Source organism: Podarcis erhardii, assembly GCF_964252035.2.
Source record: "Podarcis erhardii genome assembly, chromosome: 15".
In the NCBI taxonomy this organism is placed as follows: domain Eukaryota; kingdom Metazoa; phylum Chordata; class Lepidosauria; order Squamata; family Lacertidae; genus Podarcis; species Podarcis erhardii.
Genome location: NC_138505.1, coordinates 37,494,872 through 37,521,432, shown reverse-complemented (window position 1 = coordinate 37,521,432; position 26,561 = coordinate 37,494,872). Strand labels below are relative to the sequence as shown.

Below are 26,561 nucleotides of genomic sequence, written 5' to 3'. Positions count from 1 at the left end.
CCTTGGCACTAGACCTCAGTGTCCGGGCAGAACAATGGAGGTGGAGAGGCTCCTTCAGGTATACTGGGCAGAGGCCATTTAGGGCTTTAAAGGTCAGCACCAACACTTTGAATTGTGCTTAGAAACATACTAGGAGCCAATGCAGATCTCTCAGGACCGGTGTTATGTGGTCCCGGCGGCCACTCCCAGTCACCAGTCTAGCTGCCGCATTATGGATTAGTTGCAGTTTCCGGGTCACCTTCAAAGGTAGCCCCACGTAGAGCGCATTGCAGTAGTCCAAGCGGGAGATAACCAGTGCATGCACCACACTAGCAAGACAGTCTGCGGGCAGGTAGGGTCTCAGCCTGCGTACCAGATGGAGCTGCCCAGGACGTAGAATTGTCCTGCATCTCCATGGATAGTGTGAGCCCAAAATTACTCCCAGGCTGCACACCTGGTCCTTCAGAGGCACAGTTATCCCATTCAGGACCAGGGAATCTTCCAAACCTACCTGCCTCCTGTCTCCCCAAAACAGTACTTCTGTCTTGTCAGGATTCAACCTCAATCAGTTAGCTGCCATCCATCCTCCAACCGCCTCCAGGCACTCCAGACTCTTGAAATCAGTTGCTAGGAATTGCAGGTGTTGTTGACCTCTGATTATGCTTTTAGGCTTTTCATGGGCATCTCCTTTTCTGTGGGTTCCAGGAACTGGTATTCAGAAGCATACTCATTCCAAGGGCTACTCACTCTGATGGCCAGGACATAGCCATCAGAGTGAGTAGCCCTTGATAGTTTTATTTTCTATGAATCCTATTTCAAAGCCATTCTGTTCCAGCTGTTCAGTAGGATTCAATGGGACTTACTTCCCAGTAAGTGTCTTTAGGATCACAGTCTAAATTACTCACCAACCTGTATGGATTTGATCTTGAACCTGCAGTGTAAACATGGGAATGATGCTCACCGCTCCCTTCTCTCATCCCATAAAAGAAAATCAATTCCTATAAGTACTGTGTGCAGCTCTGAATAAAAAAGATTCTTTGCTTATGAAAAAGCAAATGTTCTAAATGGGTTCTCATTGTTGGCTCCTTAGGGAGAAAATAAACCATCCTTGATATTTCACTTTGGCCGAAGTTGCCATTTGCATTTAAATGAAGGCATCAGAAGGCAGACAAGAAATCCAAAATTTACCCCCTCCCCGACAATTGCATGGTCTCAATAACAACATTGCATTTCATGTCTCCATTCTTCTTCAATACAAACATGGATCCCATTTCAGCTTCATTTAGTAGTCAATCATCAGGTGCTTGCCAAAAATAGTTAGTTAGAATCCGCGCCTCTGATTGTTTCTTGCCAGAGATTTAAGATGATCAAAATGCTGTAGATCAGAGATGGGGAACTTGGGGTGGGGGGCATTTCTCCAGGGAAAATGCTAATTTGGGGCCACTGCTGATAGTGGGCAGATTGGGTTAAAAGTGCATGGAATGTACAGGATTTCACATCTCTTTCTCTCTTTCTCTGGTCAAATAAGAAGGAATCTAAAAACATTTTTAATGTTTCATTTTTAAACAAAGGAAAATCTATAACTTTTCAATTTGTTTTTGCCAGAATTGAATGCAATTTGCAGGGGGATGAAGCCTGCCCAATTCCGTAATGTTAGTTGCAATGGTTCGCCTGCAAGGACAAAATTCACTGTTTTTGGGTGGGTACTGTTAAGTTGTGGGTGAACATATCAGACGACACAGCGATTCTTCAAACAGCTCTTGTTTATTCACAGGCCAGAACAGAACTGAACTGAAGGGTTCAGTCAGCCTGCTTATATAGAGCTCCAGTACAACGTAACTGTAACAATTTTCTAAAACTATCCAATCACTGAACGTCACTTTCGATCCCTTATTTGCATAACTATCTACAGTATCCCCCTGCTGGCCCAGGGTGAGAACTTCAGTACATAACAGGTACAATAGGAATTATAGGTGGTAAAGACCCTGTTGCCCAAAGGATATTTGGTGGAAGGGTGTTTTTTTTGGGGGGGGGGAGGATACAGCCTCTTCTCCCTGGGAGACTAATCTCTCACACTGCCTTGAATAGCAGAGGAAGGTGGTAGAAAACAGGATAAATTCCCAGGAAAGACTGGGGGGGGGAATGCAACCCCTCCCAGTGGGTACCTGGTCCCACAAGGGTCATTGGTTGGGAGTGGAAGCTTCCTCACTCCCCACAGGTTATTCAAGATACAGTGAATATCTTTCCACTGAGATACATGGTGAAAGGCACAGATCCACGTGAAAAACAAATGCATTTTTTAATCCTTCCCTCAACTAACTTTGGCTGGAGTGCTGAGGAAATAATTGAGTTTAAAAGCTAGACATGTCCATAAAAACAAAAGATCCCCTCCTCTCTTCAGCATCTCCCCTCTTGAGCTCTGAGTGCTTGCCTAGTCAGCTTGGTTTCATTCCTCAGGGCAGGCAGAACTGGTGCATATTTTTGGACAGCAGAGTCTACCAAGTGGCTTGGAAGCTTAGGGAAACCTTAATCCACCTTGTTAACTCAGGAAACTTGAGGCCCTTCCCTGAATCACTCCAATTCAGCGCATAATTTAGGGTACACACAAAGCTGATGCACACACACAACACAACACAACACACACAACACACATACAGAGACACATGCTTGGAGGGCCGCAGGATCACCAATCTTGTTCAGACGGATGTTGCAGAGAAACAACGTAAAGGCCTCTCCAGGAATTCCTTTTGTGTTGTGTCCACGACGGTTTGTGTTCGTGATGGTATTGGGGCAGTTATACACAGTCCTGTTTGCACCTGCAAAATTTTCAGAGTGAACATATTGCTTTGTTGCAGATTGGTGCAAGCCCAGTGGCTTCCCGCTGGAATCCTGCAGGTTTTTTTTAATACGGTGATACCTTGGGTTAAGAACTTAATTCATTCTGGAGGTCCGTTCTTAACCTTAAACTGTTCTTAACCTGAAGCACCACTTTAGCTAATGGGGCCTCCCGCTGCTGCCGTGCCACCACCGTGCGATTTCTGTTCTCATCCTGAAGCAAAGTTCTTAACCTGAGGTACTATTTCTGGGTTAGTGGAGTCTGTAACCTGAAGCATCTGTAACCCGAGGTACCACTGTACTGAAAATGTTTCAGGACTGCTTATCTGTCCTTTCGTCATGTTGCTGCGCCAGAGGGTCACTGCAGACAGCAATAACGCCTTAACATTGGGGAAACATCACAGAACAACTCATAAAGGCAAATTAAGTAAGAACATAAGAAGGGCCCGCTGGATCAGGACAATGGCCCTTGCATTCCAGCATTCTCACAGTGGCCAACCAGATGCCTGTGGCAAACCTGCAAGCAGGATTCAACCATGAGAACACTTTCCTCTCCTGTGTTTTCCAGCAACTGGTATCTGGAAGCATTGCTGGCAGAGTATAGCCATTATGGCCAGTAGCCATCCTATGGCCCTCATCGAATTGTAGAATTGGAAGGGTGCAGCAATCCTGCCCATGGCCGTCCCTGCGTGGCTTCAAACCTCCAACCTTCTGGTTAGCAGCCAGTTGCACTGACCCATCATGCCATAGGCTCTCCTAGAAGATCCAAAATAGGTTGATAAAAGGTAAAGGGACCCCTGACCATTAGGTCCAGTCGTGACCGACTCTGGGGTTGCGGTGCTCATCTCGCTTTATTGGCTGAGGGAGCTGGCGTACAGCTTCCGGGTCATGTGGCCAGCATGACTAAGCCACTTCTGGAGAACCAGAGCAGCGCACGGAAACAATGTTTACCTTCCCGCCAGAGTGGTACCTATTTATCTACTTGCACTTGACATGCTTTCGAACTGCTAGGTTGGCAGGAGCAGGGACTAAGGAGCTCACCCCGTCACGGGGATTCGAACCGCTGACCTTCTGATTGGCAAGCCCTAGGCTCGGTGGTTTAGACCACAGCACCACCCAAGTCCCTAAAATAGGTTGATAGCCCAGTATAAATCCTCAACAAATGCACTATTATTGCATCAGTGACAAGCTGCTAAATACATCCTCACTCAGTCTCTCTCTCTCTCTCTCTCTCTCTCTCTCTCTCTCTCACACACACACACACACACACACAGCACCAGTCTAGAGGGACTACCGTTTTAAGTGTTTTCCAAGCATTTAACTGAACTTTCAGCGGCAAAATATTTGAGATGGCTTTCTTCTCTCTTCATAGCTCAGCCTTCGAGCTGCCACGCTGCCTGAGATCTCTAAGGGGGAAAACGAATTCCAAATCTGTGCATTTAGGTGCCTAACGTGGAACAATTTACATCTCTCTCATCCCCGCTGGCTGCCTTTCACTCATCTCCGTGCTTCAGATAGTACGATCCGGGTATCTTTTTCTCAAGAGTCATGCTCATTTTAAAAAAACCGAAACGGTTTACAAGACGTTCCAACATTCAGGCTCCCAAGGGCATGAAAGGTACATAAATATCCGCTCCTGTGTATGCTTTGCTAAGGGAAGATGAAATGATGATAGATCATGCCCCAGGAAGTTAAGAACATGCAGCGTTCCTCGCTGGTTTATGCCTGGAGGGGTAAAATGATAGGGCTGGATAAAGATTCTTGCCAGTAGATGGCGCTCAGCATTAGAGATGGAACCGGAGGGCGGGGAAATAAATCCTGAGAATCTGTACTAATCTCATCAAAATGCATTTAATTCTTCTTGGAGCTCCTCCAGACAGGAACACAGGAAGCTGAGTAAGCCCATGGATCCATATAGCTCAGTATTACCTACACTGGCTGGCAGCGGATCTCCAGGATTGACTGGCAGGGACCTCTCAGCCATTTGGGGGGGGGGGGGACCTAGGACCTCAAGTCAAGAGATACAAGATAATTTCTTACGGTCAAAGACCACAATAAAAACAGCGTTCGTAAAGATAAAATATACAATCAGAGCAGATTGCAGCAATAGCTCGTGAGTTAAAATTGAGATATATATACATACACCCGTACAACTGAGATTTGGGCTACCATAAAAATTGACCCCAAAGGGCGACTTCAGCATTTCCCTAGTAAGTTATTTTATTCTAGAGGATGATCTGTGCCTACAAATCTGGACCAGAATCTGGCTACCAGCCAGGTCGTCTTGTGATCTTTGCCTAAGAGGAGAGAATTAAGTTTAGACTTGTCTGGAAGATCGGTGAGCCTCTTCAACAAAGGATCAACAGTGTCTCTACGAATCTCAACATGAAAAAGACATCTATATATATATATATTCGGGGCTTCCTATTTCCCCTAATGGGCAGGCGCAAAGTCTCTGTGCGTACGGGACTCTTCTATAGGAGCCTTCCAGAACCGGTGAGGGCAAGGCTGAGCTTCTAGCAAGAGTGAAAGCCCTTCTTGCATTTCTAGATGTGAGGAAATAGAGATATGTTGCTGGAGCAGCTACGTATCTCCCATTTTCTATTATTTTGTAATCGGGAGCCGTTATACAGTCCTGTTGTCTCTCTGTGTCCATGATTCTTTGCCTAACCACGGATGACCTCGTCATGCACACAAGCCCTAGACCAGGGGTCAGCAACCTAAGGCCCATGGGTCACAAGTGGCCCACGGGGATTGTTTAACCAGCTCACTAGCCGCCCCGAAACCAAGCCGCCCGCTCGGTGCGCTAAACTGGTGCAGTGCGGCGCAGGGACTCACTTCCGTGGCACCAGAAATCGCGTCCGCGCAGAGGCCGGAAATCGTGGGCTCGCTTGCAATCCGGCCTTCAGAGGGATCTCCACTGGAGTGAACCGGCCCAGGGGAGGTAAACCTTGCTGACTCCTGCCCTATTCAAAAGCATTTGTCAAAACCCAGGCTCAAATGTGTTTCACAAGAGAATCTGTTTAAAAATGCATATTTCATAGGATCATAGCATTGGAGGGGAACCCAGGGGTCATCTAGTCCACCCCCCTACAGTGCAGGAATCACAGCTATTGAAATGTGAACATTTCCCTCCCGATATGTGGTGGACCCATTATCCACAAAGACTGGGGACTACAGATACACATGAGGTTTTTAACAGAGATAGAAAGCCCTTTTAGATCTTATTAGAATTTTTATATGGATGAAACTGGATCCTAAACAGAGAAAGAATTATTGCGTTACTTATTGATGGCAGCAAAGACATTAGTATCTCAATACTGGAAAATAAGAAAAGTCCCCAAAGTAATAAGTGGGAAGTTAAGTGCTGGACCTTAATTAAATCTGTGAAAATTAACTTACTGGTTGAGAAGTAGGGAACAAGGAGGGGGAAAATGTGTTAGACTGAATCATTAATATGCGTATGTGTGGGTATCAGGGATCCTAAATCCTACTTCTGGTGTAATGAAATAGATTAAATTAATGGAGTTATAATTGAAGTATTCCTGAAGTGTTAAATGCATTTAAAAAGGATAATTACATTTGTTTGTTTAGTTCGATGAAGGAGGGAAAATGTTAACTCTAAGGATGATTCCTTGGGTCTATTTATTTAACAAAAGTATGTCTATAGGCCCATATCGTAAAATATCAGAGCAGCGTACAGCAAGAAAACATGAAAAACCACTGAAAACAATACAATATGGTGGTGGACTCTCCTTCCTTGGAAGTTTTTAAGCAGAGGGTGGGTGGCTGTCAGTCATGGATGTTTTAGCTGAAATTCCTGAATTGATGACTCTTGCGGTCTCTTCCAACTCTCCAAGTCTATGATTCTATGTCATGGGTGGGCAAACTAAGGCCCAGGGGCAGGATCCGGCCCAGTTGCCTTCTGGATCTGGCCCACGGACAGTCCAGGAATCGCCGCGTGGATCAGCGTTGATCTGATCATTTGGGCTGCGCCAGTGCAGCCGTTCAGCAGTGCCTCCTCCCTCCCTCCTCCTGGCTTCTCCCTGCCCTGCCTAGAGCGGAGAGGAAGGGGGCAGAGCTTTGTTGGTGCCAGCAGCAACAGTGTTAGCGCTCGAGCGGCTGCCATTATAAGCAGGCTCAATTCGGGCTTTGTTGCTGCCAGCCCCTCTCCAGAGCCCTTTCGCACGCCGCTCATCGCCCTGCCGCAGCCAGCCCCTGCCACTCACAAGACACAGGTAAGCAGCTCCCGGGGCTTGTCTGGTGCTGTGGAGAAGGGAGGGGAGAGTGGGGGGGATGGCTTACCTGAGTAGAATGTATAGATGTACCACTGGGACACAGGTGGCACTGTGGTCTAAACCACTGAGCCTTGGGCTTGCTGATCGGAAGGTTGGCGGTTCGAATCCCCGCGACGGGGTGAGCGCCCGTTGCTCGGTCCCTGCTCCTGCCAACCTAGCAGTTCAAAAGCATGCCAGTGCAAGTAGATAAATAGGTACTGCTCCAGCGGGAAGGTAAACGGCATTTCTGTGTGCTGCTCTGGTGCGCCAGAAGCGGCTTAGTCATGCTGGCCACATGACCTGGAAGCTGAACGCCGGCTCCCTCAGCCAATAAAGCAAGATGAGCGCCGCAACCCCAGAGTCGGCCACAACTGGACCTAATGGTCAGGGGTCCCTTTACCTTTACCACTAAAAAGGCCAGGCGGAATAGCTCTGTCTTACAGGCCCAACAGAAAGAGGTTAAATCCTGAAGGGCCCTAGTCTCATGAGACAGAGCATTCCACCAGGTCGGAGCCATCACTGAAAAGGCCCTGGCCCTGGTGGAGGATAGTCTGACTTCTTTAGGGCCCGGGACCTCTAAACTAGGGTTATTCATGGACCTAAAGGTCCTCTGCGGGGCAGACCAGGAGAGGCGGTCCTGTAAATACAAGGGCCCTCAACCTTAGATCCTTAGATCCTTGGCAGCAGTTCTCAAGCCCCAAGGCTACGTCAGGCTCAAGTTGCAATGGCAAAATAAATAAGAAGAAAAAGGAAATTCCCTCCAACAGCCCTGGCCTCTATTCCGGTGAATCCATTGCTCTGTTCCTCCCCACCTGTGGATCATCCTTCTGGAAGGGAACCATTAGAATGCCCCAAGTTGCAGTGGAAATTTGGACAAGGAAAATGTCAGGCACAAGGTCCTGTTTTTTCTAGAGCTCGCAGCAGCTGGACAGGACTGCAAACATCTCCAGGATATTTTCTGTCCAGCAGCCAGCCTGAGCTCTCTCTGTTTGGAAAAGTCATTACAGGCGTATAATTATTGCATCCCAGATGTGTTAGAAGTGGAAATGTTGATTTATAAAGATTGCACAGAGGTACCTATTTTACTCTCGGAAAGATCTGCTGTTGATTCCACCCCCACCCCCACGACTTTTGGTATATGGGAAAAAACATTAATTTATCTCCCAAATGCCTGTGTACCCAAATTTTAATTATTTCTCTGCAAGGAAATTTCCCTTGGAAAATAACAATACTACCACCACTAATAAAAACTGGATCGTCCTATTTCCCTCCACCTGCCTCCCTCAATTCCTATCGTTTCTCTTTTGCAAAACCTTTATGAAGCCCTTCTATCTGCATCCCAACAATGCAGGATGTTTAGGGATTGTAGGAAAAGACCTGCCAAGGAAATTCAAAAATATATTTATGCATGCGACAACGGCGGCAAGAGGCTTAATAGCACAAGGATGGAAGAATGAGGAAATCCCGACCAAAGAACTGTGGCAAGAGAAACTGATGGACTACGTGGTATTGGCGAAATTGACATACAAACTCCTTGATAAGGACAACTGTGTCTTTAAAGAAGAATAGGAACCTTTTACAAAGTACTTAAAGAAACAACAAAATGAACTGCACTCCTTGGCAGGTTTTGAATAAGGTAAAGGTAAAGGGACCCCTGACCATTAGGTCCAGTTGCGGATGACTCTGGGGTTGCACCGCTCATTTCACTTTATTGGCCGAGGGAGCCGGCGTACAGCTTCCAGGTCATGTGGCCAGCATGACTAAGCCGCTCCTGGTGAACCAGAGCAGCACATGGAAACGCCGTTTACCTTCCCTCCAGAGCGGTACCTATTTATCTACTTGCACTTTGACATGCTTTCGAACTACTAGGTCGGCAGGAGCAGAGACCGAGCAATGGGAGCTCATCCCGTCACGGGGATTCAAACTGCCAACCTTCTGATCGGCAAGTCCTAGGCTCTGTGGTTTAACCCACAGCGCCACTCGCGTCCCGTAGTTTACCTAGACACACACATACCCTGACATGGTATCATCATTCGTTCACAGGAGAAGCAAGGACAGAAAGGCAGCTCCTCCTGGCATGTGTGTGGCTACTTGGCCAGCTTTCTTCTGCAGTTTCCAAATATGCTCAAATGCTTCCACCTCTTTTCGAAACTTTTTTTTTTTAAGGACCAATTTGCATGGAAACTGCTGAGCATTTTCTATATTTCATTCATACTGTTTGGGGCTGACAGGTTTAGTGAAAATAAGTTGAACATACTGGGGTGGAGAGAGAGAAATCCCTTTGAACTGTTACTACTCTTTCTCCAGGGTAGTAATTTTTGTAGAATTCTATTCCAGGGTGGGGATTCTCTAAAGTTATGATAGAACGACGGGAAAAGCATTAGGAGGGATAAAATAGCAGCCCCCCCCCTTCATCTCTCACATTTACATTTTTATCTCTGCCTACCATTTTCTCTCGTTAAATGTCAGCGCTTTAAATCCAGCGCTTACCTCATCTTGATTTTGGGCTTCGACTTAACCTTCAGTCCCACCTCCGCTGCCCCCCACAAATGCCAGCGGTGAATAATGAACAACAACTTGGAAACTGGAAATGCAAGAGTTTGCATATGGAGGGGAGGGACAGGATGAAGTGAGGTGAGGACCTGCACAGGATAATGGGGACCTGAAGGCAGGTGCCAAGAGCTCAGAGCTCAGCCTTTCCCAACCAGGTGCCCTCCCATTGGCAGGACTTATCCCAGCCCTGGGCAAAAACACTTGGGGTTGAAGTAGAGACAGTGTGGGGTGTGGCCTGGGGCTGTGTGGCCTCCAGGAAGACCCCAAAGTCAGATGTAGAGGTTCCCCAACCCTAGCTTATATCAGCCATGACAATATTGCGTGTTGGCATGACAACATATAGAAGAAGAATAAGAGTTTGGATTTGATATCCCGCTTTATCACTACCCTAAGGAGTCTCAAAGGGGCTAACAATCTCCTTTCTCTTCCTCCCCCACAACAAACACTCTGTGAGGTGAGTGAGGCTGAGAGACTTCAGAGAAGCGTGACTGGCCCAAGGTCACCCAGCAGCTGCATGTGGAGGAGCGGAGACGCAATCCCAGTTCACCAGATTACGAGTCTACCGCTCTTAACCACTACACCACACCAGGCCAGTTCTTTTTTGCAGCTTTCAAACATCATTCAAATAGTATTCTAACCCCAGTTGCTTATGTCCTGGCTCCTGGCTCCAAACATGCAAGCAAATTCTCTTACTTGTAGGAAAGGAATGAGACCTTTATTCAGGCAAATATCAGCAGCAGACACAAGGCTCAGGAGTCACAGCTCAGGGGTTCGAGAGAAGCACAAGAAATTTGGAATTGGATGGAAATGACGAAGGTGACCCGAGAAGTTTTCCCGTGCTGCACGACAAGCTTTTTATGATGGGGCATGGAGCTGGGGGGGGCAGCTAAGCTAGTTGGAGCCCTCCCCGCCCCACCAGGGATCGGCTGCTTTTTTGTTTGAGTCCGTTTATTCTTAAGAGCAATGCTTTCTTTTCTTTTAAAAAAAATGTTTAGGGGTACTCTCATTTTAGCTGCTCCCCTCCCGCTCACTTCCTTCCTCTCCCCCAACCCCCATTTGAGGGACTTGAGGTGGCGGTGGTGGCGCTGAGAGGATGGAAAGGCCCCTGGCTGCGACAGGGTCGGCTTGAGTGGGAAGGGGCAAACACTCGCCAGTTGGGTCTAGCACGGCAAAAGGAGGAGGAGGAGCGCCGTTGCCTTCACCGCGGCCCCCCCAGATTCGCCTCCCCAGGCACCAGCAGGGAGAATGTCAGAGCTCCAGTCCGCACTGCTACTGTGGAGACAGCTGGCATGTCGGTTTGCAGTCGGCCGGGGAAACACAAAATGTTTATGGGGTAGGCGTACCCCTGCGTCCTGCCAGAAAAAAGCACTGCTTATAAGACTCCCACCCTGGGCCTCAGACAAGGTCTGCACAGGCCTGCATGTGAGACCCTTGTGAGACTCGCCTGCTGTCAGGATTTGCAAAGATGCACTCCTTCAGGGCATGTAGATGTTAGGATTCTTTCCCCATGCTTGCAGTCATGGGATTGTTTTTTTTATTTTATTTTTTTATAATAATATTTATTGAATTTTACAAAAAAGTTTACAAAAACAGAAAAACACACAGACACAAAAAACAAAAAACAAAATTTTAAAAAGAAAAATTAAAAATCATTGTTTCAGATATCATACTATTCATTAACTTATTTTCATGACTTCCTCACATCTTCCTATTTTGTATTCCATTTAGAAATTTAATCAGCAAATTCTTATCCTCTTATTTTGCATTTAATTAATTGTCCTCTCGAATTTTAACTTCTAAACATATTTGCTAGAACCACTTCATTTCATTTCAACATCATTCGCATTCAAAAATTTTGCAGTGTTTCTGTATATACATTTTAAATTTCTTCCAATCTTCTTCCACCGACTCTTCTCCCTGGTCTCGGATTCTGCCAGTCATTTCCGCCATCTCCATGTACTCCATCGGTTGCATCTGCCAATCTTCAAGAGTGGGGCAGTCATGGGATTGTTTTTAGCACATGACGGTGTATGTTTTCATTCCACAGTGTGGGAAGTGATGGAGACAGGACGTTATACTCTGCAGAATCGTGAAGTGTGCTGATGCCTCTCAGAGGTATCAGTCGCTGTGATATTCGGGTTGGAGAAAGACTTTGAAGCTCCCAAACGATCGACCAGGAGGGAGAGAACATGCCAGTTGGGCATGTGTCTCTGCCGGGTTCCTACTCGCGTGTAGGACAATCCTGACAGTGGATCCCCTCCCGTCTGGAAGGTAGCACTTGGTTTGAGGTGACAAGGCTGCACCCACCTGTTCAGCCTCCTGTTCAGCCATTGATACTTCCAGTTCTGCCCCCACCGTTGACAACTCCAAGCTCTCCCAAGCCTCTTTGTGCTGTAAGAAATTCGGGAGACCGGGCATCCCTGCTCCCTCTTCCCAAGTGACTGAGGTTGGAGTGGACAGGGCAGATCTACCCTCTTTCAACTCAGGTTCCTATTATTCAGCCCCCCCCCAATTTATTCTCTTGTTCCTGCATCAGAACCTGACAATCCAAACCCAAACATGCTTCAGGAATTTTGGCAGGATAGTGCTTATTGGGGGTGGGGATCCTTTATTGCTTTATTTCTGCATGGCTATTTAAGATAGTTTTTATGCCTGCTGCCCATATAATTTGCTTTTATGGGGTACTAATGTTTTCTTGTTGCATTTGCAAACACTCTCAAGAGGGGCTGATCTCAGTCGAAGGACCAGCCCCCTAAAGCGGAACGAACAAATGAATAAATCTATCTGTGCCACCACACCTACTCCCCACCCACACACCCCAGTTAAAAGAAAGATACTAAAAGTCAGGACAATAATTCCTCCGTTGACTACTCTGGTTATTGCTTGTAATCTAGAGGAAATCAAATTAATTCTACACGAAGAACGACCTTTTTCTTAAGCAAGTGTAATTCCATATCTCTGGGGGTCTGGCTCACTCGTTGGCAAATTATCCAATTAAACACTAGTTCAAATCCGTTTTGGAGAAGATTGTCAGGGCTTGTAAATAAATAATTCGGGAAGAGGTTTTAATCTTCTGGGATGACCCCAAGTGGTACTGTCCCCAGGCCAAAAGATGGAATAAGAAGACGGAAAAAGTCACAGGGTTTTTTGTGGTGATGGGGTTGTCTTTTCCTTTGATGGGACCGCTTTGAATGGAAAAGACACATTTTAGCAGAGGCAGTGAAAGGTCTGTAGTTAAATCTGCTGGTGAACTTTCAGGGATGGCTGCAATGGAGGCCCTCATTGTAGGCCAGACTCTTGTATTTCTAAAAGAAAACATTGTTGTACGGATCTTAAAGAGTAGGAGGAGATGGAGGTAATGCATTCTTGCAAAGTTAAGGTGTATTGCAGCTGAGACTGAGGAAATCTGCCAAGTTTTCATTTCCCATTTTCCCGGTCTTCAGTTCTCTACATCTGCTTGCGCTTTGATTTGATTTTTTTAAAGTCCTCATGAAAATTCACCAGCTTTCTAATAAAACCTCTCCTAATATAAATTGTGCACATTATTTTCACTGGTATACAGTTTTTTATGCACACTTTCACCAAGTATAGGCATTTTTATACACATTATGTGGCTGGAGAATTGCACTGCAAAACTGGGAGAAATGCGAATTTTCAAAAGATAGCTTTTTTGTTTCACTTGCAGGATTGTTTCAGAAAGTGCAAATTGGGAAGGTTCAACTTTCCATGCAAGCTGAATTAAATTTCTCTCCCATCCTAATTCCAGCCTTCCCCAGCATGGGGCCTACCAGATAATCTGGACTCCAAGAGCCTCATCCAATGTGGAATAGCAGGAGCTGTAGCCCAAACTCTTTGGGTGACCTATTCATTTCTCTATTACAATGGGGAAGAGCCTTAGGTCAGTGGTTCTTCATGCAGAAGATCACAGGTTCAGTTCCTGCCATTTCTCCAGTTAGACAGATCAGCTCACAGGTTACCTCCAGGTTTCCAGCATTTTGCAAGAGGGATTCAGGCACATACTGGAAATTTTGGGCCAGATTTGATGTTCTCTGACCTCTTAGCAGAAGGGCCGTCATGGTAGGGTAAGGGTGAAAATGATTGTTGTGCAATACGAAATCCAGCACAACAGTGGTGCTATCAGAAGTATTGTAGGTCATAGCAATTTTCTAGGATTCTGTGCATATCTGAGCCTTCTCTTGTCCTCTTGCTTGCTGATGCATAAACGGTCACTCTACTCCTGACTGTCTCCTGAAATGATTTCAAATTTATGGGAAGAAAGCAGTGACTGGCATCTGAATCAGAATGAAGAAAGGAAGAAAAGTCCTGTGAGCCCTGCAAGATCTGCTTGTCTGGACCATTTCCAGCTGGCCTGGAGGTCCAGGACTTGATTGCCTAAAGCCCCAAAGTCTGCTTCTGCTGTGTTCAATGTCTTGGGACCACCAAAGTGGTTTAGGGGCTGTTTTGGGGGAAAGATTTGAGTTGTGGAGATGCATTCTTCTTCTTTTTTTTCTATATACCTATATCATGTTCTTACCCCTTTTTTGTTGGAACTTATTGTGAATTATCAGAGGATTGTTTAATTTTATTGCACATTTGTTAACTAGAGATGTTTCCATTAGTGCATTGTTCCAATAGTGCATTGTTCATATGGCTATACAAATTATGTTATGTCTTACAACTGTTAGTGAATTATGTTAAATGCTCTGATACTGTGAGGAGCTTTGAGCATAGCTTACTATGGAAAGGCAGTATAGGAATAATGCTGATGAAATATAATGTGATATATGTTTATTTTCTGGGTGTTATTCAATGTGAGTCCTTCTCAGAGTAGACCCATTCAAGTTAATAGACATGACAAACTTGGTTTCATTGCTTTCAATAGGTCCACTCTGGGTACTATTTAGTAGTAGTAGTTATCATCATTATCATTATCATCATACTACTTAGTTGAAGACAATCTTCTCCTCTTAGAAGCCTGTATTGAAAACAGACCCTTCTATTTCCATCCTTTCCAGAAGTGGCCTCTCATAACTAGAACGTCTGAATACATTGTCTCTGGTAAAATCGTCATTGTGGAAGTCCATCTGCCAGACACTAGACACATCGGAAGTTTAATAAACCCCCGATGGATAATTACGTAATTATTTGCTTAGGGTGAAAACAAATGCTTTAAAGATCTAAGAAGCTAAAGGTTAGTTTCTGAACAAATGTGTTTGCTTGCTCAGTTGACTTACTAGGATAGGATTTTTACCCTTTAGGAGGGAAATGGGGGGGGGGGGGACACCCTGCAGAACCAAACAACCTCTGAGGTTGATTCATTTTGTGTCAAGAGACCGGAAACAAAGAGGCAAGTCAGACGGCATGGAGTATAACGAGGGCCACTTTATTCAACTGCAACATCAAGAATTTCTGAACTGCATTGGGAAAACCGCACGCGGGAAATATTCAGTCCTCTATCAGCTCCCAAGCCAGCAGTGATCAGGTAAGCCTAACTTGCAGGGTGACCAGGTAGTGTTAAACTTTCTCCCTGCCACACCTCTTGCAGGTCTTCCCAATCCACGTGCCTACAACTCCCATGGAGTGATGCGATCCTTGGAAGTAATCCACACCCTGCCCTGTGGCTCCCCAAGGCCCTTTATGCAAGTTTCTAAAACCACAATGTTCACCTGATAAGTGTCTCAGGGTGCCAAACTTTCCCCTTTCCCGAACACACACCTTGTTGTCGTCGTTTAGTCGTGTCCAACTCTTCATGACCCCATGGACCAGAGCACGCTAGGCACTCCTGTCTTCCACTGCCTCCCGCAGTTTGGTCAAACTCATGTTAGTAGCTTCGAGAACACTGTCCAACCATCTCGTCCTCTGTCGTCCCCTTCTCCTTCTGCCCTCAGTCTTTCCCAACATCAGGGTCTTTTCCAGGGAGTCTTCTCTTCTCATGAGGTGGCCAAAGTATTGGAGCCTCAGCTTCAGGATCTGTCCTTCCAGGGAGCACTCAGGGCTGATTTCCTTCAGAATGGATAGGTTTGATCTTCTTGCAGTCCATGGGACTCTCAAGAGTCTCCTCCAGCACCATAGTTCAAAACATCAATTCTTCGGCAGTCAGCCGCCTTTATGGTCCAGCTCTCACTTCCATACATCACTACTGGGAAAACCAGAGCTTTAACTATATGGACCTTTGTTGGCAAGGTGATGTCTCCCCCTGCTAAGGACCAAATACAACTAATCAAGCTAATTTTTCTGGGGGGTCCACCAGCACTAACTGCACTGTGTGGGTGGGTGGGTGGGATAAGCTAAGGATATATTGGTTTAATAATCAAAGGATTGATAATCTGAACGTGATCAGTGTCAGAAGATTCAAGACAGAGAAAAAGTAGTTCTTTCATTCCACACTACATCAGGCACAGGCTCTGTGCTCATCTAACCAGGTATAGTCTACACTGAGTGGCAGCAGAGAAGAGCTTTTCACACCAATTGCTCCCTTCTAAATTTTAAGTGAAGATGCCTGGGCTTGAACCTGGGACATTCTGCATGGAAATCAGAGACTCTACCACTCAGCTAACTCATGTCCTTTTGACTTGGACTGTCTTCCTTCTGATATCAGCTTGGAATTTTCTACCGAAGACACAAGTGAGCTGGCTTGAGTGATCCATGCTCATAGGTCTACTCTCTTTCCTGTTATCTCATAATCCTACGTAAGCTACTGCCTGGGCTATAGATCATCTCACCTCTTCCATGAACTCAGCGACAGGCAAACCTGTGTCTTTCAGCTGGTGTCCTCAGCTTTTCCATCTGCAAGATGGGAATAATTATGCAGGCCACCCTTATGGGGTTGTTGTAAGCAAGGTGGCCATGTAGGAAGCTCTCACTGGTCAGCTACCTCAGCATTGCCGACACTGACTGGCAGTCACTCTCCAAAGTTTAAGTTCTCTCCCAGAGATACCTGCGATTAAACCTGGGGCCTTCTGTGTGCAAAGCCCCATAAGAGGCGGTGTCTGGAGGCGGTTGGAGGATGGATGGCGGCTAACAGATTGAGGTTGAATCCTGACAAGACAGAAGTACTGTTTTGGGGGGACAGGAGGTGGGCAGGTGTGGAGGATTCCCTGGTCCTGAATGGGATAACTGTGCCCCTGAAGGACCAGGTGCGCAGCCTGGGAGTCATTTTGGACTCACATCTGTCCATGGAGGCACAGGTCAAATCCGTGTCCAGAGCAGCTGTTTACCAGCTCCATCTGGTACACAGGCTGAGACCCTACCTGCTTGCGGACTGCCTCGCCAGAGTGGTGCATGCTCTGGTTATCTCCCTCTTGGACTACTGCAACACACTCTACATGGGGCTACCTTTGAAGGTGACCCGGAAACTACAACTAGTCCAGAACGCGGCAGCCAGACTGGTGACTGGGAGTGGCCGCTGAGACCATATAACACCTGTCTTGAAAGACCTACATTGGCTCCCAGTACGTTTCCGAGCACAATTCAAAGTGTTGGTGCTGAACTTTAAAGCCCTAAACGGCCTTGGTCCAGTATATCTGAAGGAGCGTCTCCACCCCCATCATTCTACCCGGACACTGAGGTCCAGCACCAAGGGCCTTCTGCTGGTTCCCTCACTGTGAGAAGCTAAGTTACAGGGAACCAGGCAGAGGGCCTTCTCGGTAGTGGTGCCCTCCCTGTGGAACGCCCTCCCATCAGATGTCAAAGAGAACAACAACTACCAGACTTTTAGAAGGCATCTTAAGGCAGCCTTGTTTAGGGAAGCTTTTAATGTTTGATGCATTACAGTATTTTAATATTCTTTTGGAAGCAGCCCAGAGTGGCTGGGGAAGCCCAGCCAGATGGGTGGGGTATAAATAATAAAATTATTATTATTATTATTATTATTATTATTATTATTATTATTACTATTAAAGCAGATGCTTTAAAGATGACAGTTCCCTATCTGGAGGAGTTTTCTGGAAAAGATGCTACCCAGCCTGATTTAAAGCTAAAGAAGCCTAAGAAATGAGAGCAGCAGGTGCCTTGAAGCTGCCCACCAGCAGGTAGCATTTGTATAGCACACTGAGCAGGTACAGAGCTCATCTGGTCACAGTCTTCCCCACTAGGGGGAGTTGTATTTTGTAATTCTATTTAAATGAGTAATCATGCCTATCTTTCCACCTGCACATATAAATTAACATATGCAAATGGAATGCAAATGTGCATCCCTTCTCCCTTTCTGGAGTGAAACATTTCTTTCTTTTTGGAAACACAAAGGGGAGGGATGAGATGATCCACCAATTCTATCCTGTTCGAACCCATTGCATGCCGCCACTTCCTGGCTGCAACTGCAAGCATCTTTTTAATATTAAAGTCGTTAAATGCTCATCATGCTATGAGCATTATAGCTCATAATGCTATGAGCATGTTTCACACACTGAAAATGCACAGTGGAATCTGGAGAAGTGCCAGTTAGAAGCTGAGCTCTGTTCCTTGCAAACATTCTTGGATCATTGGCTCATTGGATGCTGAAAAGCAGACCAAACACCTTTCTCTCCCATCCCTAGAAAGGGGTCAATTCAGAAGTGAGGCTTCAAACCAGAATAATACTTGTGAAGTGGTAGGAAAGTACTTGAAAGTTGCTACCAGAAAACCCAAATAAAAAACAGTACAGTTACACCTTGGTTGTCGAACACCCTGGAACTCGTACGCTTTGGCTCCCGAACACCGCAGACCTAGAAGTGATTGTTCCAGTTTGTGAACGTTTTTTTGGAACCCAAACATCTGACAGGATTTCTGTGGCTTCTGATTGGCTGCAGGAGCTTCCTGCAGCCAACCAGAAGCCACAATTTGGTTTCCGAACGTTTTGGAAGTCAAATGTACTTCTGGAACAGATTCCACTCGACTTCCAAGGTACGACTGTATTGTTTGTTCATTTGGGCTCAGAAGCAACAGAAGTTAAAAAGGAAAGCAGGACACACACACACACACACACACACACAGAGAGAGAGAGAGAGAGAGAGAGAGAGAGAAAGAACAGAACACCCAGAAGTGGAATTTACAGCCCTCGCTCCTTGCCTAGGCAAGGGCCAATCTTGGCTCTGCACATGGTTAATTGAGGTTTAAATCCTCCTCCCAGCATGCCTCCAATTAATTAGTAACGAGGTTAATTTTCATTTTCCATCAATTGCACTGTAAGCAAACCTCCCCGGTCCGTTCAGTGAAAGTGTGTGCGGGGTGCGTGAGGTGGGGGAAATGAGAAAACTAATCAATATATACCCTGCCACAAATGAGGGGCCAGTGGGAAAGAGAACAAAATAAATCCCGGCTGGGAATTTGCACTGATAAAGATCGAAAGAACAAAAAATCCACTTGTCTGTAGGGGGTGGCGGGGGAGAAAGAAAGAAAGCTCTTAATTTGGCTGAATGACCAGCTGGCTTGGCTTTGTTTTCCAGCAACCTTAATTATCCTGCAAAGAACAAGGCTTGCTTATCAAGGCTGAAATGTGAATCGCGCTGTCGGTGCCAAGGAGATGCGAAAGGCCTGAGCACAACTTGCAATGCAGGAAGAAAGAAGAAATTGGGACCATTCCTGAGGCCAGTTGATGCGCTGGTTGAAGCCCAGCAAGTTGGAAGATGCTGACAGTTTCAATACTCTACATTTAGCATTTTTCCAAACTCACATGCGGTACTATACATTTCTGCAGTAATTTGGCATTTTAAAAAATCCCAGGAAAATTAGTTGGTGTTTTAGTGCAAATTTCTCCTAAGCACATTTGGGTATGCGGTTTGACCAATATACGCATTTGTGTAAGCAATTTACTCTAATATAATGCATTTCTGTAACAATATCCACTAATATATGTTTTTAATGATCATTCCCCCCACTATATGCATTACATAGCTGGCAAAAATTCAGAGAAGCGTGAATTTTAAAGGATAGCTAGCTGTACTTTGGGTCAATGTATTAAAGACCCTTTTCAGCAAGCGATATCTGTATTGGATTTGAATTTTTTCTCCATGTGGAATTGTTTTCAATTGCTTTCATTATTGCTGTTTTCGTTATGAAATCACTTTGAGTTCTTTTGTGGGAAGCGATTCACCAATAAAGCATATACTGTAAATGCAATGTTTCTATATAGCATGGTTCTGAAAGGATAATACATTTGCAAAGCAAACATTTATATATTACAAGAGATAATGCAAGGGAGGGCGGGACCCTCAGCTCCATATAGCAGGGGAGAGAAGGAGGTGTTGGAAGCTGAAGAGGTAAAAGGGTTTAGTGAGCAGGCAGAGTCTGTGGCAGAAGAAGCTAGGGCATCTCTCCTCACTGCTGCGACAGGACCAGGAGAGTTATGAAGTGGGAGGACCCAAGACAGACATGCCAGCGTAGTCTCAAATTGCTTGGGAAGGACCTGGGGGAGAAGGAGACTTAGGCAGCTGTGGGGAACTTCAGCGTCCACAACTGTCTCATAGGGGCAAGACCTACTGAGAAGAGTTGCTGTGCTCATTAGCCCTAGCACTCCTGAGCACACCTTGATTCTTCTAATAAAGAGTTAACTTCACTTATTCTGTGTGATTTAATTCTGGGTCGAGCCTTTCAATGGCCACATGAGGTATTAGGTGGGACCAAAGGGGGGGGGGGAAGTGGGTGGAGGAACTGTCTACCTTTACACAGTATAAATCAGGTTTATATGCACAGATCTCTTCCACCAGGCAAGAAAGTGGCTCTATAACACTTCGAGCACATGTGCACTTCAGGCCCATGTACCAACTCTGAAAGATGGTATAGAGGTGTGTGGTCTAGAGAAATTCCCCGAATAGGAAATAAATATGGTTCATAGTGCAATCTTTGACATATCTAGGCCCCACTGAGCTCAAAGGCACCTGCCTCTAGAGAAAAGTCTATAACATGGATGGAGAACCTCAGGTCTGGGGACATGATGTGGCCCTCCACACCTCTCTACCTGGCCCTCAGAACTCTCTGCATGCTGCACCTTCACTGGTCCTTGCTTCACAACCTCACAGTGATTTTTTTTTTCTGGCAGGAATGAGTTGTTGAACTCTGATAAGCCTTCCTTTTCACGGTGGAGGGCTGGCTCACCTATGAGGCAAGATGAGGCGACTGCCTTGGGTAGCAGGATCCAAAGGGGCAGCAGATCCCAATGTAAATCGTTATTCCCCCGTGTTCCTGATGTAGGTCTTCATTCACCCCTTCATTCAGACCTTCTTCACTGGTGGGGAGAGAACCATTTAGTGGTTCACCTCAGGTGCCAAAATGTCTTGGGCCAGCCCTGGAGAAAAGTGTGTGTGAGTGTGTGTGCGGTGTGCAGTGTGTGCAGTATCAGGCCTGCTGCACAAAGGGAACATTTAAATTAATCACTCCCCCCACGTTTGTCTCTTGCTCTGCCCACCACTGGCATATGGCCCCTGGAAGGTTGCCTAGAAGGGACTGTGGCCCTTGGGATGAAAAAATGTTTCCCACCCATTCCAGATAGCATTGTAGTCCAAATGGGGTACTTTTTATTGGTAGTATAGCCTCCTCTTAGTAAAGGGACAAGAGATCTTGTCAATATGATGGGGAAAGAGACCCGCAGTTTCTATCTATGTACTCATCACCCTGCCAAGATGTCCTCCAATTTAAAACAATGGGCCATTTATCCTAAACGCTCAAGTTGGGCAGGCCATCATAATTCAGCTCTATCTCCAGCAGCTGGAAGTGATTTATCTGAGCAAAACACACCTTTGCAGACAGTAAATTTGACCTGAATGTCCCAACCTTGGTGTGTTTATCCACTGTTAATGCAGGAAGGTTGCAAACCATGTCAAGATTCCCCCCCCCATTCTTTATCATCGGCCAACAATTCTGGTGGGGATCAACCGAGTGCCAGAACATCAACAGCTGCTGCCATCTGGTTCCACCTCTTGCATCTCAATAATCCTCAGGTATGAAGATAAAAGAGAGAGCAAACACTAGAAAGAAGGGCTGTGGAAGGCGAAGGGACAAAGCAGTCACAGCAAAACACCCATTTTGCTGTAAGGAAATGAAATAAAGTTAAAGCAGGTCCATCAAGACAGGATTTTGGGACAGGGGTTCATGGCCCCACTAAGCAGATGGCATCAGGGCTGACTTACAACACTAAAAGAAAATAATATGTTTTATCTATTTACTTGCTGGGAGATTTATAAAGTCCCTCCAGGAAGGGGGATAAATTTGATTCAGCTCACATTTAAAGGCAAACCTACCTCATTTATACTTTCCTAACAACGCATGAACCAAAACGCACCCATCCTCCAAAATTTGCATTTCTCTAATGCACTACTCTAGCTAGGTAATGTGAACAAAATGCATATATATCAGGGTAAAGTTTCCGCAAAAATGCATATATTAGTGAAAATGGCACACACAAATGCATTATTTTAGGGTATATTGCTTTGCAAAAATGCGTCTGTTGGGGAAACTGCATTTTTTAAAATGTGTATGTTAAAATGCTGGTAAATCTTCATGAGGACTTTTTTGGGGGGGGTCTCAAACTGGTGTGAAATGTTAAGAACTAAACAGAAGATTGGAAAAAAATGAGAAACTGAGAGAAACTGAAATTGATAGATACAGGGAACCAGGCAGAGGGCCTTCTCAGTAGTGGCGCCAGCCCTGTGGAACACCCTCCCATCAGATGTCAAAGAAATAAACAACTATCTCATGTTTAGAAGACATTTGAAGGCAGCTCTGTTTAGGGAAGTTTTTAATGACTGATGTCTTAATGTATTTTTAGTCTTTTGTTGGAAGCTGCCCAGAGTGGCTGGGGAAACCCAGCCAGATGGGCGGGGTATAAATAATAAATTATTATTATTATTATTACCCACCCCTAACAGTCTCATAGCCAAATGTTGTTGAAGAGGTGTAAATTTTTTTTTTTTTTTTAAATTGCAAACTCAGCAAGATTAAAACAAAACAACCATGTGCACAATTGTAGAATAAGAAATAAATCTGCAACAGCCTTCAAAAGCCACCTAAATATCAAAACAGCAGGAGCTTTGCTAATTTCTATTGGTTGCTCATTCCAAAGGCCTGGAGGTGCAACACTAAAAGCTCAATACTTAGTGCATACTAAGTGCACAACTGAGGCATGCAGTACTCTTAGCAATGAGTCACCTGAGAAGCAGAGTTGCCAGGCATGGGTACATGGGGCGAGGAGGTCCATTTACCTCCCCAGGAGCCCCCACTCTTAGATGCTTTAAGTCCAAAGTATAAAATTCCCTAAAGTGTGCCAAGGAGCAGGTTTGCTTAACATGGAACCCGGTGCACCAAACACAGCCCCTCAGCCAAGCAGGGTGCCAAGAGTAAACCATAGGGAGCTATTGGAGGAAACCAAGGAACTGGGAGGCAGGAGCTTTGAGTCAGCGCTAATGGACACACACAAAAGCACATAGAAGCCAGGAAGGCTGTACTGGTCAGACAGCAACCCGGTGCAGAAGGACATTTAGCTCTGGCATAGGCCACATCTGACCCAGAAGGGTTGTTCTTATACCCAACTGCTTGCTACCCTGGAGGTTAGGAAGATTTAACAACACATTATTATGATTAGCATTATTATTTATTAAATTTGCTAGTTTTTTCCTGCCCATGGCAGCCCAAAGTACCAAACAGACAATAAATCCCACAGGTGGCACTGTGAGTTAAACCACAGAGCCTAGGATTTGCTGATCAGAAGGTCGGTGGTTCAAATCCCCGCGACGGGGTGAACTCCCATTGCTTGGTCCCTGCTCCTGCCAACCTAGCAGTTCGAAAGCATGTCAAAGTGCAAGTAGATAAATAGGTATCACTCCGGCGGGAAGGTAAACGACGTTTCCATGCACTGCTTTGGTTCGCCAGAAGCGGCCTAGTCATGCTGGCCACATGACCCGGAAGCTGTACGCCAACTCCCTCGGCCAGTAAAGCAAGATGAGCGCCGCAACCCCAGAGTCGGCCACAACTGGACCTAATGTCAGGGGTCCCTTTAACTTTACTTTTAGATACATTAAAATCAAGAGGAAATAAAAATACATTACAAGCACCCCACCCGCTTCTCAAAGGTTATAGAGTTTTTGACTGGCACCTGAAGGCTGATAATGATAGTGCCAGGTGAGCCTCTGCGTTCTGAGAATGGGGAGCCACCATCAACCACATCAAACAACCAGCACCCCAGAATGACTTGAGACAGGGGGCTGAGCAGAGCATCAATCTGAAACAGAAGCTGATGCTGGGGGACTCCGACTCCCATCAGCCAGCACAGCCAGTGGGTCAAGGATGGGAGCTGTAGTCCAACAACATCTAGAGGGCTCCAGGATGCCCCATCTAAATCATGGGTGGGAAACCTACAGCCTGGAGGCCAAATGTTTCCCGCCTGTCCTCTTCATTCAGACCCCTCCCCAATGTATTTTTCCACCCACCTTCAGTGATTTTCACCTGGCTGGAATGTGTCCTTGAACTCTTATAATGCCTCTAGCTGGCCTGGGGGGGGGGGACAAAGGTGTGGGCGTTTGTGTGTAAGGGAAAAATTACATTGGCTGCACTGCCCACTTTTGTCTCTCCCCACCCCTGGCATGTGGCCTCTAGAAGGCTGCCTGGAAGGAAATGTGGCCACCCTCCAGGAAAGAAATAGTTTCCTAACACCCCTGATCTAAAGATGCTGTTCTCACTTCTTCACCTTCTGACACCCTGATTGCAGAGTTATCTTTTTTTCAAACTGCCGTTTCAATTCTATTTGGTAACCCAGCAGACAAGAAAAGAGTGTTGTGTTGTTCTTGTTTCTTTTTAAAAAAATAAAAGTAAAGATACAGCTGTCAGAGAGAAATGCAATAGCATTTGGCACCATTAAGTGCCAATGTGACATGCGAGTTGGTCTGAAATTGACAGATTAAAGCCATGGCACAAACCACTCTTCAACCTTGACTAATGGTATAATAATTAACTGCTTGTCACTAGGCAACCACTTGGCTCCTATTATTCACCTCCCCAAATTTTTTTTTACTCAAATATTAATTATCTCTCTCCCCCATATAGTCTAATTTTTTCCCTCTTTCCAAATAATAACATGTGTCAATATTTTTAATAAATGGGTCAAAGAGTAAGCTCCGGGCATAAAAAATCTTGGAAGATGATATCCCTTGTTCCAGCCAGCACAGTAATTTGGGGCCAAAGAACACACTAGAGAGAACGGGGGGCGTCCAATTGTCTTATCCAATGAGCCACGGTCAAAAAGTCCGTTTATTAAACAACTCCCTCGCCTGCCCCACAATTACAGAGCCATCCTTGTACGTGGTGTTATGAAAAAGAGGGATTTGATTTCACAGCCTTTAGAAACTGCTGAACAATGCCAAGTGTTCAATCTTTTCATGGTGTGTTCTTCCAGCGATCTGCACTATCCATTCAAAGCCGTAGCAGGCTACTTTAAACAGCCATGGCTTCCTCCCGAAGAATATTGAGGACTGTCGTCACTTACGGTTGCTGAGATGAGTTAGGAGACTCCCTATTCCCCTCACAGAGCTACAATTCCCAGAGTGGTTTCACAGTCAAACACTCTTCTCTGAGGACTCTGGGAGATGTAGCTCTGTGAGGGGAATAGGGAGTTTGCTAACTCATCAGTATTGTTTACACTGACTGGCAGTAGCTGATTGTGAATAAGAAGGCAGGTGGGTGGGGGCTGGGGAAGAGCATGCTGAGGTTATTGGGGCAGCTCCCAAATTGCCCATATTGGGATTAATCCACTGGGATTATGTTTGGACCAATCGTCTGAACGTGGAATTACATAAACTATACATAAGAGACAGATATCTTCCATAGCCTGACACACTTTTACAGTCTTCTGTACGCTGTATGTAGACCATTGACTTTTGCATTCACAGCTAATGGCAGGATTGGCCCATCCATGAGGTGGACTGAGGCAGCCACCTTGGGTGGCAGAGTCTAAAGGGTGGTGGCACCCTGCCCGCCATTGCTGGAAAAATGAGGATAAGAGGCTATAGGAGTGACTTCCAGGTTCCTGCAAGATCTTCCATAACCCCTGTAAGCAAGGCTTTGGTGGTGGGCAGATAGCAGAAGGGGACACCTTCCCATTTCCCACCGCTGGCTAGTAGAATCATACTGTAGAATTCTAGACCTGGAGAGAGTCTTGTAAGCTGCCTGTTCCAACACCTAGTTCAATTCTGGAAATCCAAAGTTAGAACATTCTCCGGCTAGCCTCTGCTTGCAGTCCTCCAGTCAACAAGAACTTACTACCTCACTAGGTAACGGGTTCCATCATCAAATTGCTCATGCTGTCAAGATCTTTATCCGAATGCTTGACTGATTTCCAAAACTACAGGCTGTGGAGAGTACAAATGTGAAAACGGTCACATTTCTGTTCAATATGGTCTAGAACTGTGCTTGCACACTAAACAGTACCGGGGCAGTAAACGGTTTCTCTTACCATCGCCAGTGGAAGAACACCAACTAGATCTTTCTGGCTTACGTAGATCTTGGAGATGCCAAGGTCAGATGTTCTGTCTCCCGGATACTCAACTTGCCACGTAATAAGTTGGGTTTCTGGCAATTCACTAAGATCTTCTATTTCAAAATCAATTTGCATGATCTCAGAGGGTGGAACATTGGTGCTGAAGGAAGAGAGAGGAGGGGAAAACATTGTCAGTGTGCATGGTACATTGTGGTAAGAATTCACCTCTACACCACCTTGTTTGTTATCCAGGTGAGGAACAACCAACCTTTTGAATAAACCACAGGACCAAGGAAATTATTTTCAAGTCCAGCATCCAGATTTAGGAACCCAGCGCTTGTTACAGCTATTGCAATAGGACAGAGCTCACTCAACTCAACCTGCCAGTGGAGAAGGTCTGCCCCAAGGCACTTCAGAACAAAAGCTTATATAGTAGTTCAAACAAAGAGTTATAAAACATCCTCACATACTTTGCTGAG

General features: G+C 45.7%; 1 protein-coding gene across 1 annotated transcript in view; it reads right to left on the bottom strand.

Moving 5' to 3' along the window:
* Positions 1–26,561, bottom strand: part of LOC309330533 (transmembrane protein 132D-like) — a 457,965-nt gene that overhangs the window by 115,779 nt on the left and 315,625 nt on the right. The window contains exon 4 of the mRNA XM_081842227.1: positions 26,059–26,242. Within this exon, the coding sequence (XP_081698353.1) occupies positions 26,059–26,242 (184 nt within the window). The remainder of the gene's footprint in view (positions 1–26,058; positions 26,243–26,561) is intronic.